Source organism: Gasterosteus aculeatus, chromosome 9 (genome assembly GCF_964276395.1).
Source record: "Gasterosteus aculeatus chromosome 9, fGasAcu3.hap1.1, whole genome shotgun sequence".
In the NCBI taxonomy this organism is placed as follows: Eukaryota; Metazoa; Chordata; class Actinopteri; order Perciformes; family Gasterosteidae; genus Gasterosteus; species Gasterosteus aculeatus.
This window is the reverse complement of record NC_135696.1, coordinates 13,932,850-13,947,627: the sequence shown is the minus strand read 5'-3', so window position 1 is coordinate 13,947,627 and position 14,778 is coordinate 13,932,850. Positions and strand designations below refer to the sequence as shown.

General features: G+C 43.7%; 1 protein-coding gene across 7 annotated transcripts in view; it reads left to right on the top strand.

The window, feature by feature from the left end:
• The window catches only part of dlc1 (DLC1 Rho GTPase activating protein), a 65,103-nt gene that overhangs the window by 29,171 nt on the left and 21,154 nt on the right, over positions 1–14,778 (top strand). For 2 of the 7 annotated variants that reach the window (XM_040185626.2, XM_040185625.2), the window contains exon 1: positions 200–315. The exons of 4 other annotated variants lie outside the window; for them this stretch is intronic. In XM_040185626.2, coding sequence (XP_040041560.2) covers positions 300–315 — 16 coding nt within the window. In that variant the 5' untranslated portion in view covers positions 200–299. Of the gene's footprint in view, positions 1–199; positions 316–14,388; positions 14,750–14,778 lie in introns of those variants that run through there. One more of the 7 variants, XM_040185627.2, reaches the window with a different exon arrangement.

Here is a 14,778-nt window from a genome sequence, read left to right as displayed (position 1 = left end):
GTAAAGTGGCAACAAGGCTTTTGTAGTGGGGCTTAAGTGTAGGCCGGTGGGAGGCCCATAGACGTGTTCCGGTCTACTCGAGCCCTGCCTTCTACTAAACCACGCAGATGTCTCGGGCCTATTGTGGCGTGGCAGAACTCTACAGGGACCCAGTGGGGCCATTTCACGCCTCGAGGATTGCCAAAGAGGAAGTCAAAAAGGGCGCACCGCTGTGACATCAGTGCAGATCCATTTGAATGGGACGGCAACAGGCAACCATGTAACAAATTGCCTTCAACAAAGATACTTTCACCCCGACAATGAACCAAGCTTCAGGTAGGATTCGACAAAAACATGGCGTGTTTGCATCCTTGTTTGAATTAGCAACCACGCAAAACCCACTTTCTTCATCCACACCTGGATGGCAAAGATGAGACCACAGCTCTCCAATTATCGCTGAATCGTTCCTAGAACTCTCTCATTTTCCACAACAGATCTGCTGATGATGTTTTGATCATGTGGTCGTTCAATCACAAGTCATGTTCTTGTTGCGTTTTTTCAGTTTTTCCTTCTGAAAGCTTTCACGTAAAGTCCAGCTGCTCTATTTGTGCGTCTATAAATAGCACGTCTTTATTATTTTATGAAGGGAACTGAACCGCTCCACTCTCTATTTTTATGCCAGCGTCCCATCCCAGCCGCGAGGATGTGAAAAAGTAGGTTAACACCACTGTTTCCTGTCATCTGCGTTCATCCCTGAGACTTTATTCAAGCCGATGTGTGTCTCATGAGTGAAGCTGGCACACTTTACCTCCTTTCAAGAGTGATGAAAAAAGTGTTTGCGGGTGTGTGAATGATTCAGAGCATACCTAAAAGCATGCACAGACTGTTTTACTGTCGAAGCATGTGTATGTGTGCACTGTAAGATCACACTCAAGCTTGACCAGACATGACTATTGGACATGTGCCAAGGACATTCTGTGTTTTTATTGACGACCTCATCATCCATCTCTCCCTACGTCTGATATGTCTTCATATTTGCTTAGCATTCCTTTACCCAGCACTTGACTTTAAAAGCATGTCATTTAAAAGTTGGTGTTGTGGTTCCTTCTGGAAGGAAGAAATTCAAGACTTTTTAAAATACACGGTGTATATAAATAGATCAAATCAACGGCAACGGTACATAAAGCATGGAAGTTGAAACTTGACCTTGGGTTTAGTGTTTTGACTACACTAACTATTGACCGTGTATAAGTCTGTCACCGCGACAGACCCGTTGCTTTGAGGACTACATTTTTGAAAACCTGCAGTTCAGCGCAGGTTGCATCCTCCGGGTCTGAAAGGGGAAGCGAATGCGGAAGTGCCTTAAACTTAAACTTCTAACTGACGTTTTTTTAGTCAGTTTTTTGTCATCTTTTGACACGCCGGAGCAGAAGCTGGTCCTCATGTTCATCCGTGCATTTGGCCAATAGTTCATTCTTTCACAAAACGACAAGCTCCACTAAATACCTTCTTTTTTTCCTTTTTTTTCCCTAAGCTTGTTTCTACTGACCATCATAGGGTAAATGTACTATATATTTTTCCAATACCTAAGTTTGAAGTTTCTGCTTTTAACAAACTAGCAAGATGCTAGAAAGTAACAAATAATGTCAAAACGCTTACTTATCTCTAAAAGTGGTTCAACTACTACTTCACTATAACTTTATTAAAAATAGTTTTCAGGACAATATTCACCGTGGGCAACACGCCCAGTAGGATGTTTACTGACGCTTTGTTGGACGGCATAGTGGAACAACATCTGTCTTTGGGTTGAATTAAAGCATTCATTTTCTAAGAAATCCTTTGTATTATTGTTTTATTACATGTATGTTATGGATATTTGTAATCCCTCTGGGATTGTGCATGAGAGTCAGAGCTCCACCTTGCTTAATTTGAACAAACTGTTGATTCTGCATGAATCTAGGTGTGTGGAAGAATAAAAAATATTAATTTTCCTCTCCAAACACATTATTTTGATCAGTGGAGGAAGTCTGACCTTGTGTTTGTTTTTTTGAACTGACCGATATTTCTGTAAATATGTTTTTTCTTTCATTTTATAGAAACTTTACCTGCACTTTAGCTCATCCATTGGATGAGTGATGTGAAGCTTCAGTGTTTCATCTCAGAAATGTAATTAGATGTTATGTTACCCACATGCTGTATCAGCATAACGTTAAAAGTTAAAATATCAACATTAATAAGTATTAACAAAATATTAACATTTGTCTATATATATATATTAATCCAGGAACCACAATTTGGAAATTGATTTTATAATTTCTGATCCAGCGGCTTTGTGTAAGTGAACCATATTGGCCTTTTCCAGTAGATCATTCCGTCTGACTTTTCCTGCTGTCACTTGCGCTCACTTTGCCCGACATGTCTGTGTGTGAGGATGAACACTGCAGATGTTTGTGATTGAATTAGAGTCCTTCAACGCTGTTCCTGTTCAGTGATTTAAAGCCCTCTTGTTTATGCCCCTGCGCACTCACAAGGCTGCTTGTTTCGAAGACTGTGGAATGTTTTCCTAAACCCGGTGACTCCAGCAAGCGCACGGCAAACTTGTTTACTTTGCTTGCTCTACCTTTTTCTCGCTTTCTCTTTTTAACACATGAAGCCAATGAATGAATCTTTTGACTCTCTAATCATGAGACCCCTCTCTGTTTTATCGAGCATCTGATTTGTTCTGTCTTTAGTAAAAGTCTGAACGTTGAAGAGATGTTAGATCAGGGGAGCAGCAAATAATCATAACTTGGTCTTTTTAATACATTATTTTGATGTAGTTTTTACTTACATGTTATGGTGAGAGCACTACTAAGACCCGCTGAGCCAGATCAGCACCTTCAGCTTTATGAGCATAGCTGCAGCTGATTCACCAGCAGAATCTTCATCAGCCTTTTTCCTCCACCCTATCATCAAGTGGAACATCTAGCACTTTTCAGCAAGAACACAAGTAGCCCACTTGATACACCCTTGACTTCTCATTGACCCGTACCCTGCCCGCGCTTTCTGCTCGGCAACTGGAAGATAGTGTGCTTATTCAGCACAGAACTTGGGCAAACACTGGGCTCCCTCACTGAATCCTCCAGATATAACTGAGCTGGAACAACCGGACCGCTATTCCAAGTGCTCGTCGACATTGTAACAGCTCGTAGAGCTGACACCCTCAGAACTCCTGACTTGGCAAAGCACTAGATTCCAAAAGCAGTGTGCACAAATATTTGCACACATTTGTGGAATTCGCTCCTGCCTCGGCACCCAAGAATGTCTGATTTCACACTGCAGCCTTTCAGGGACGTCCACTCCTACACCTCTCCTCCCTCCGTCAAGTGGTGTGAGGAGCCGGTGCGAACAGAGCTGCTCGGTTGGCAGAGACAGAGTCTTCATGTCTTCATTCCAGTACTGCAGGTGGTACAGCGCCATGGACTGTTGAGTAGGGTGTAAAAGAGTGTAGAAGTTCCAATGTATCAGGACCTTACCTCAAAATTCGGAACACAATCAACGGAACATAAACTTCGGAATTCCGAGATGTAAAACCTTATGAGTTTGGGACCATCCCTACTTGCACGTGCCTCCTCACCTGCCAGGTAGGATGAAAGATGAGGGGTTGAAGACTTGTGAGAGAAGAGGAAGATGATGACGTGACAGCTCTTCCCTGGTCGTTAGTTATAAAACAGCCACATTCCAGACGAATCTTTTCCAGATGGGTTCTTACTACAGGTTTTAGTGCCCCATTAAAATGGTCTCGTCTCTGGTGACTGAACTGCCTCCTGGGCGCCTGATCGCATGGTATGTTGTTTGTTTACTCCGCAGTGGGCCTTCATTTCCTGTGTGTCTGCTGCTTTTTGTGGCTCTAGCGGGTCTCAGTGGGTTAGCCATCTTTAATTTACTCAATCTGCAGGGGATTTTCAGCTAATCCTATTCTTCTTATTGGTATTATTGACCCCTCAAATGCCGTTGATTGGGGGGGGGGATTTTCTTACAATTGTGTGACTCATGATGGACTCTTCTGCTTTGTTCAGTGACCAAGAATTCATTGGAATGACGCTGATCTCAAAATCACATCCAACATGCTAACGCACACAGAGGGCATCGCCCAGATGCTGTTCACCAGGAAGATGAGGAGGAGGTGTCCTTTGTCCATGTCCTTCTACTTTCCATTCTGCATTTGTCGTTGTGTTAGGGTGCACTGGGCGTTCCTTGATTGTTGAGACTATATTTACAGAAAAAAGCAGCACTGCTAAGTGGCCCATCTCCAGGGTGACCCCTTCTTACTACATTGTCCTCCAGGCATACAATAGATCTGGTGAAGAATGTTGGAAATATCAGCTTCATGGCTTGCAACTCTTTGCAGCTGATGTAATTGTGGAAAAAAACGGTCAATTAAATGAGATAGATAACAAAATGTGAGCCATTACGGGGATCGTCTGATGGCCAGTAAATCAGAATTTGGTCAAAGGTTTGAAGCTGTGAATAGTACCAAAAAAATGAGCTGTCCTGGTGAACCTTTGAGGAAGGAGTTACGGCTTCCTTCGGGCACCGGCGAAACCTCTGGGAGGCTTTTTGTCAAAGGTAAGGTCTGTGTCAGGGCAAGATTTTCATCATTGAATGACACAAAGTTCATCCAGTGGTAAATAATCTAAATCTTGAGCTACTGAAGGTATGTGTTTGCCATTTCATGAGCGGCTGGTCTGGTGCTGACCTGCCCAAACGTCTTTTTGTGTCTTGTTGCCTGCTCATCACAACCGAGACCTGCAAGGAGCTTAAACATACTCTCTCTTTAGACTGAGCGCCCACTCAATGCCCCTTTCCTCCCTCTGATCGAGGGGTGTTGCCTGTGACCTTTCACCTTTTAGTCACTCAGGGATCGTGACCTCTTTTCTACCATGAATGGATGAACACAAGGCCACTAGCTGAGTATTGTCACCCTCCATGTCCTGGCCAACCTCCACTTTAACACCTTACAGCTGGTAATAATACAAGCAACGGAGCGCTTAGCATTACCATGTTGGATAAGTGGCACTTTGACAACTTAATGTCTTTTTGTGTGTGTGTGTGTGTGTGTGCTTGAGGTTGAGGGTCAGTGAACATGTCCCTTAGACTAAATACCCTGACAGGGAACAACGTTGCCATCTGCTAACAATATTTTTTATTCACCGGTTGTTAAACAAAGCGCCAGGTTTGTAATGTCCTGTACAAGGCATTTTGGGAATGTTATGAAAATGAGGGTTTGTTTGATTTTGCCCGAGGTGACGTCCGACCTCTGCTTTTTCTAAAGAGATTCCTTTGTGGGTGTGTTTGTGTGCGTATGTGTGTGTCCCTTTCTCAAATAGCTTTTATTTCAAACTATTCCAAATGGCAAAAAAATGTTGTTGTTTTTTGTCTTTGCCTGTCATTCATCAGGGTCAATGTGGCTGTCATGTGAACCACTTGAGCCCCTCTTACCGATATCCACACGCTGAAACCTGAGCTACAAATGCTGGCCGTCTGAAGTCTCCTGAGCACGACTATTTTGGTGGTAGAGTTCAAAACCTGTGGGTGAATTAAGGCGAAAACACAGTCCACTGTAACCCAGCCGCCACTCCTCTCCCTTTAATTGCAATGACCCTTTAGCCATTAGTACTAAAAGTCCAGAAGCAAAGGGAGGTTTTCCCTTTGTTTGTTATTGTTGTTAAGGACTGACATGTTTATTTGCCTTAGAGAGTGATGTGGTTTAATCTACTGGTGGCCATACTGTCACAACACTGGTTAGGTTTGGTCACATTTATACAATAAAATCTCATTTTTAGCCAAGTTAGCGGTGTAGCTCTTAGGGCGGCAATGTTTTGTCGGCAGGTTTGTTCAGCACTTTGGTCCAGACTTAAAGATTAGTTAGCTACCAAAAGGTTTACATTTTTGATCTATTAAAACACGTGGATGGATATGAAATCTTGTTGAGATGTTCCTTTGTGCAACCAGGCTAGGATTTTATTGATCTTATCCTGTAAAATATTTTATTTTATTTTATCTACTTCATGGATTGTACCTGGATTGGATTCCTCCAATAGGCTGCTAAGGGCACGTTTGTGTTTAGTGCCAAGAATAAAATGTTACCATGATAACATTGAAAATAGATATCTGATTTATTTCACCCAAAGTAGTAGCATCTCAATATTGTCATTGTGATTCGGTGTTTAGCACGATGATGTTAGCATTTAGCTCAAATTACCACCTTGCCTAATTACAACCTCATTGAGCTGCTAGATTAGACTTAGACTACTTAGTGTCCCTCAACGCTTCCGTTGTTTTCATCTGCTGTGAAAAAAAAGATGCCTCAAAACACTCAAAATATTACATCTGCTACCGGGGCACTTTAACATTATAGTGGTCTGGTCTCATTTCTATTCATCACATCTGCAACCAACATAACAATTTATTCTCATGCATGTTGATTTGAACCATAAAACCGTAGACGGTAACGCTTGTGTCTCTCTTGCTTTAAGTTTCCTGTCCGCTCCTCTTCCTCGGGTCTTGGAGAGACTGGGTAAACAGAGAAGGGTCAGGGTGAGAGCGTAATCTCTTGGGCAAATGGAGGCCCTGTCACTTTCCTGCCAACCTGCAGCTGGACAGTATTAGGCCTCCTCGTTTCTCAGCAGTCGAGCTATCGTCCCCCAGGGGTTGATGAGGACAGGAGGGATGGGGGATGTGGGGGGGGAGGCACGGGTCTGACTGCGGCTCCTGTTCATCACCGAGAGTCGTCACCCGCAAACACATCAGTGCTGTCCATTAGCTCCAAAAGTAAATAAACTATCTGTGTCCATGTGGAGGACATGGCTGAAATCGGGGGTGAAAGAAGGTTCAAGGCAACAGGGCTCATCACTAAAGTGTGTACGAGCGAGAGGAGAAAATACGATGCAGACATGTAAGCTTATATACAATTAGAATAAGTGCTTTGGAAGGAAACACAAGAAATAATTGGAATTTCATGAAGAATAAGGAATATGAGTCCTTGTTATCATCAATGGGTCACTCTCCATTCATAACAACTTTCTTTCCGCTGCATACCTACAAGGACGCTGCCTTGTCCTTAGACAGCTAAACACCCACTGTCTATTTCTAATTGGCTAAATACACCAGATTCCTTAGATTCCTGCGCAGTGGATTTGGGTCAGCTATGCACAAAGACAAACATTTAGGCGCTCCAACTGAAGTAAAGCCTTTCATAACTATATCAAAAAGCTTGCTTGTTGCTCGGCTGCCCTTAAAAATGTGTGTAAAGCGTGCAATTACCCCCATGTGCATATAGAAGTTAGCTCAGACACACACAAAGAGTTAACTCTCACTAAATTAACTTAATTCCTGCACATGCGATGCATTTGCCTTTTGAGTGCCACGTCCATCTCTAGCTAAGTAGGTCAGGGTTGTCACATGAGGAATGTCCGCCGGCTGATGTCTGTCTTCCTACTGCAATGTGTTGGCCGTGAGCTGGAGGACGGAAAAGTGTTTCACTTAAACGTAGAATAGTCATTGGAAGTATGAAATGGATTTAATTCAAACGTTTTCCCGTAGGATTTTTCATGGGCTGTCTGTTCTTCATCTCCTCTCTCTTTGATCTACAGTAGCTCTATCTCCTATCTTCTCAAAAAAAACGGCACATGACACAGGAGCTGCAAGGACTCACTCCGAAATTCAAACCTGGTCCGTGCACTTTTGCAAAGGAGCCTCTGGATCAGTGATAATCTCCCAACTGAATCTGGTTTGTGTTTGTCATGACAGTCTAGATGTCTGCGTGGTGTGTCACGTGACTCGTCGGAGGTCAGGGTTCATAGGGTGTCACGGGTCAGGACAGGGAAGACTAAAGCATCAACTTCCTTAGTGGCTGATACTGCAAAGAGGAAGAACGGCCATATGGTACTTTGGAATTTGGTCTTTGCTACACATTTCTAGGACCACATGACAAAAGTCAAAAACAGGAAAGAAAATAGAAAAGGAAGATAGTTCCACACTTTCTATTGTCAACAGTGTCATTGGACACCTTAGTATGGACGTTCACGTAAAGGACACACAGGCAAATATTTCAAAAGTACCGCTCACTCAAACGGACACAAAACAGACATGCAACCAATTATTTCCCCCCTGAAGTCAAATAGCAAACATCCACCTAATGTCACCGTATGATACGCTGTTATTGCTTCAGGGCTCGTCATCTCATCTCGCAACTTTAACCTGGCACCCACTTACGCAGCCGCCCGCCTATTTAAGCCTGTTTTAACGTAAACTGATGTTTTCATATAGTTTTCCTGTTGCTAAACGCCCCATCTACCTAAATGCATAAAGCCTTCGGTCCATTATTGTAATCTTCATCTTCCACATGGAGGCATGTGAAAAAAAACGTTTTTTCTAGAACTCACAGTAATTGATATACAAACGTGATAAACACATTTTAGGTGTGAAGTAGTTTTTTAAGATTGGGCAACTATTGCGATTTCCGACGATATGAATAGTTTCTATCATCTTAGGGGACAAAAACGTTTTAAAATCAGGCCAAATTAGCAATAGAGCCAAATGGGATACACAAGGCGTTGCTTTGAAACCTTTTTATTATACCACATTATCTTTATCATCAAATCAGGCGTTCTGGACCACAAAATTATTCCAAGCAGTGATTATCATACCACACTAGGTTTGGAGCAGGAATTCTGGAAGTTTTCCACACGTTTAAAAATGTTGCTCTGTGCTTTCAGTTTCAGAGTATTCAATGGGTTTCCCAGGAAGACCACCTCTTGTAATTCTCAGAACAAATATGGTCACAACAGAGTAACTCTTGGTGTGTTTGCTCCAGTATTAAAGATTATAGAAATAAATCAAACCAGCTTGATCCCTTTTGTTCAGACAGGAAGACGTTCCTTCAAGGTCAATACATAATCCTCCTTAGTAATAGGATTTCCGCAAGCTAGCGGCACATTCCCGTTGGTGGAGGCGTCAGAAACACGCGCGCCCAGCTGGTTAACAGCTGGGCATTTCAACCCATAGCGCAGAGCCACCCCATCGTTAGCTTATCAGTTTGTCGCCGTCTCTCTTTAAATGTGCTGTAGTCATGCTCTACCCTCCTCCTGCCCAACTCCATCCATCTTTGCGGATTCAATACTCCATCTGCACCTCCAGCAACTCCGCAGAACTCTTCGATCACTTATCTCCACGTCAAGTTAAAGCGCCAAAGAATAGCTTACATCATCGGTTACGATACATGTAAATGACTAAATGACGAACTGCACTTCACCATCAAAAACCTTTTGGAGTCTGAGATTGATGGAAATGATCAGCAAGCGTTTGCAAATTGGGATTACAGCCGCACCTATGAATTGACCTATTTGTCACTGTAACATTATTGGCAACTATTTGGATCCTTGGTTTGAGAACTTTTCTTATTGTCATCTGATCAGCTTTATTGGACCTTTCTTGTATTTATCCCTCAAATTGAACTTTAAATATCCCCTTTTTCTTTCCTTCACAGTTCTCGTACATCTTTTTCCAACATTTGCCCTCTGGTTCTGCTCCTGCTTTGCCATCCCCCCTCCCTCCAAAGCAAAGCATCACTAATGTGCTTTCCCCATGCATGACTAATAAGAAAAATATGAGCAATAATTTGGAACTGTGTGCTCTTTTTCCGCGCTTGATTTTATCTTCATCAGGACATGCGAGGGGAGCGGATCTGTGGATTTCCTCGACATCCAGAGCTTCCTTTGTGAACAAAGTTTTCGAAATACCTAGTGGCTTGGCTTTATAAAAGCCTATTTTTTCAAACGTTAAATAGTTTCTGATTCACATACTTTATACCAGATAGAGAAGTCGAGTCAATGTGTAGCATAGAATCACTAAAAGTGCCTAACCTTGCAGCCATGTGTGTTTAACTCTACATGTTTTCATGTTCAGGAGTGTGTGTGCGTGCGTGTGTTTGTGTTAACCTACAGAGTGTTTGCTTTAGCCTTTACACATTTAGTGTTGGCCAATAATTCTCCCTGCCATTGACTGAAAGCCAAGGTTGAGCAGAAGCCACACATGGTAGAGCTTTGCAGGGGGAACAGTGATTGAACTCTTCTAACGTGTCAGTCGTGATCAAGGATTTACAGTCTGTGTAAAATGAAAGTACATTTATAGCAGATCCTCGCCACTTACAGTTAGAGTGGTCTAAACTAAACGTGACCCTGCCGTTTCTGATGTGTTGCATTGTGTATTCAGGACGCAGAGGGATAATCGGACCTGATCAGGGGAAGAGATGATTCTCCACCAAGCTCAAACCGGCACCTTATCGGACAGGACTACTGAGTCGACTGATCTGAGTACAGAAGCTATCACCGACACCAAAGAAACAAACCTTTCGTCCTCTAAAGATTATGAGAGAGCTGATTGCGATTGCACAGGATCCGTGCGGTGTCATACATTTGACTTACTGTGGGAACGCAACCGCACCCTGTTAGATTGAACATGGAGTGGATCTGGTTGTGGTTTCGATAACAAGATACTGAGCGGACCCGCCAAGACCCCTAAACTGGTTTTGTGGGAGATTAGTAGTTTCCCAGGTAACGAGCTAATAGGGATCAGAACAAACAGTGAACAATAAACTTTCAGACTTGGTTTTAATCAGAAAATCCTGTGCGGGCACACACAAAATCCTGGAACTCGGAAGCCCCCCCCCCCCTCACCCTGCACAATGCCAATATTCAGCAACCCTCCTTCAATGGTTCTTTTTTATCAGATTAGATTTTTGCACCATAATCTAGATAAACCTTTACCGCTGTGGTTGACACATAAAAACGAGTGTACAACACCGGCTCATTGTTTGTGCAATTGTGTGTGTGTGTGTGTGTGTGTGTGTGTCGGCCTCCTGCCTCTATTGTGATCGTGGTCAGTCCATCAAAGCCCGGAGAGGGTGTCGGCGAGGCATTTGGTGCGCTGTCTGCCTCACACTTCCTTTGTTTGTGTGCGTGTTTGTGTGTGTGTGTGCTGGTCCAAGCCTCTGTCTCCTTGCACTTCCTCCTTGCCATTGTGCGTATGGAAGCATATTATATCTCTTTCTCTCCTGCTCTCTAATCAGTGTCTTATTGGGCTGATCCCCGAGACCATGGATGAGCTATTTCTGGAGATTCCTGTTGTGAAAAGATGATTACCCTCCACCCCCTCCTCCTCTCTCTCTGTCTCTCGCATGCTTGTCTGTGGAAGCATTTCTTTTTCATTTTCAGAGACGGTGGCAGTACCTTGAAATCATATTTCTTCCTATTTTTTTCAAGGTGCCGCCACCATATTTAACTGACCGAGTCGCGTGGTAATGGAGACGTGAATGCATCTGTCTTCCTTGTTTTTGATAACAATATGGACACATTTATGTTACGGAAAGAGTCAAAGAAATCCCATTGCAGCCATTCAAACTCTTACAGACACACCTAACATGGTCGTCCCTATTCCCGGATGGGCGCTATGACCTTTGCAGACCCATAATTTGGTTATCTCCTTTGTGAGTCTTTGTTGACCCGGCCTTGGGTGTTTGAGTGTGTTGGACTGACACGTCAATCCACTGACCCTCACCTGGCCCCGCTCTTTGCCTTCAGGAATGGTAGAAGAGGGGAGAGTGAACCCCAAGGCGAGGGCTCTTCATGGGCGGGAAATCTTTCATCTTTTCTGTTAGTTTGTCTTTTTTTTTTTAAATCTAGCCCGCTCTGTCTCTGTCTCAGTAAAAAATCTCACTTACACGTTTTAGTTCCCGCTCACTTCCTCTATTTTGCTCCCTTGGCCCCTACCTGCGGATCTCAGGGTCAAAGGTGACACTGTAATGTTTACAACCCACAACAGTAGCTTCACCCAACAACCCTGCAGCAACAAGTTAAATCAAATTTTGCCGATTTAGTTTCGTTTCTTTTTTTGTTTCAAAATAAAAGTAAAACAGTTTGGAACATGATTCAAAATGTAGGATGAATCCCGGGATTCTTCACTGAGTTTTCCCCTGTGATAGGCGTGAAGGGTAAAAGTGTTTGTTTCAGTTCTTTACAGGGAAAAGATGTAATGCGGGCTTAATCCCTCGTGTCTGCCTGCTGTAACACTGATGCATCTCGTCGCTTCCTCTCTTTCAACCAAAGCCCTAATTATACCTTTGTGTATTTGATCTGTATCTGAATCATAAGCCAAACAAGGGCATGACTGACGAGCTTTGCTGAATGAAAATTGTAGACACTGAAGAGACGCACTTATTCGCCCCAGAGCTGTTGGCAGCAGCCGCAGTCTGCTAGTTTGATCTCTTACACTTCGTCACACACATTCGGCAACAATCGCTGGCATTTTTGTTTATTCGTCACCTCAACAAAATCTGTTTTGCGCCAACGCCTTCAACCCTGCGCTTTTGACGCATCTCAGCAGACGGGTCCCTTCGGATTGTGGGTTTTGGTTGCAAGCCCCTGGGTGGTCGGGTTTTTGTGACTCAGGGATTCCGTCTTGTTTGGTAGTCTCTTATATCCTCATCTCTCTCCCCCCCTCTTTGTTTTCTCTCTCGCTCTATCCCTCTCTCGGTTTCTCACACACACTAACAGACCATAATTATCTTTCTCCTTACCTTCAGGTTACAGAATTAGGATAAAGCCTCTGGGTTTAGCTCATGACATTGTTTTCCATCGACGCATTGTTTGATATATAACATACAGCCTATGTTTTAGTTGGATGAACTGAGGGGGCGGTTAACATCAATATGGTGTCACATGTTTAATACTTAACATTTATCAACCATCAATTATCCCAAGTTTGCTTTTTTTCAGTTTCATTGCGTCGACTTTCTATTTCAAGTTTTCTCATTTTAATCAGAAAATCAAGAAACTAGACTGGCATATGTTTCTGCAGAGCCGCTTGTGTTCTGTTGACATTGGCTTAACTTCTGTTTGGGTTCCCACAGACACCATTGCTGTCCGTGTAGAAATAATAACTGCAAAATGTGCTAAATCAACCAATTTTTCTCTTCAGAAATTGAGCTCACAAAATGTTGAGATGGCCATGATGTTATTCCAATAACTTGGGTGGTGCTGAATTAAAAAAAGTACTGTCAACAACAATTACATATGTAAAGAATATAAAAACCCCCATTGTATTCCACCAGCTTTTACTGCTGGTGCCTGTAGGCAAACATTTTAAATGATTCCCACCAGGTGGAACATTTTTGCGAGAGTCGATGCTATGCGGCATGTGATTTTGCTCACTTCAAAAGCTGGCAGGATAATTTCTTGGTGAATCACTTGCGACTCCTCGGTCAGCTGTGACCGATGTGGCAGCCAGAAGGCTGCAACTTTAGCCACACACACACACACACACACACACACACACACACACACACACACGCACACACACACTGGGACGAAATGCACTTCTCTACAACATGGTGACACGTCTGGCTTTCCCTTTTTGCACCACCTTAGTGTCTGGGCGTTACCATGGCAATAACACAAAGTTGGCTGATGCTAGACGTTGTCCCCGTTCAGGAGTTCTTGGAAAACTGTGGGGGGAAAGTTAGAGGAGGACCGGCTGTGTTTTAAATGGCGCAATTATAAATGAGTAATATGTTACCCGCGCATAGGAACACAGCATTTAAATGTGGAAAAAATATATCACAGAGGTTTTGATCATTTTTCCTATCCAAATGAGGCATCCATTGTATATTTATTCAACATAGAAACTCTGGGGAAATTTTGAGTTATGATGAATAATAATAAAAGTGGTTCTATTGACTTTGTGTGTCATTGCTTAACAACTGCACTGCTATTTGAATCGACATCATCGGGGCCCCCTGAAATCCGTGGCCAGGAATGAAGCGCGTCGTTTTTCTTCAGTCGGCCCTCGTGCGCGGTGCGCGTGCGCCAGGCGCGCCATGGAGAGGGGTTGGACTCGGGCCATTACCATACCTGCCACAGTTCTCTTTTCACTGCGCCACTTGCGCTTTTCAGACTTAATCTCGTGTCACAAAGGAGTGTCTCTCAGTTGTCTCCAGTGGATTCCAGTGAAATGCAAACTGGGCGACGGACCTCCGAGTCAATTACTGCCCCTTTTTTTTTAGGGGTGGTAGTTGAAGCCGAAATGACGGGGAGGGGAGTCCCGGGGAGCAGGGCTTTCGATTTTCTATGGGTAACGATTGGTAGACTAAAGTCAAATCAGTTAAGAACATTGTAAATATAAAAATATAGATATAAATATAGATACATAAAGATATAGAGATTTAACATACGTGAAGTGCCAAAAGAGATTAGGATCGTCTAGGATCACTTGAGGGTGTCCCGAGGGGAGGAGGGGGGGAGGTCCGTGTGTCTCCGTGCTCTTTATCAGGTGGACAGCAGCGGGGGAGGGAGGGGTGGTGTACGGGGGGGTGGAGCCACGGCGGAGTCGCTGCTTGAATCGCTGCTCTCTCCATTCACATTCCTGCCGGGCAGCGCTTCACTCGGGGACCCGCGGCGTCGCAAGGAGTTCGAACCATTGTGGAATCCCGTGCATTTCGCGGCCAAGTCAAACTTAAAAATAACATTTATTTTATTTTATTTTTAAAAGCCAATGGATGTACTGTGCCGCGGTCAGGGGGCGCTGGCAGCCGGGTGCGGGGTGTGAGTTCGCGTTGCGCTGGATCTATCATGCGGGAGTAGAGCGGACTGCGGGACTGTCGGGGCGCAGCCGGGAGTTCAGCGGGAAGCTGAAGCTGGAGCGCGAGCTCAACGTCACAAAATGATACTAACACGTAAGTCGATGTCCACGATTGACCCTCAG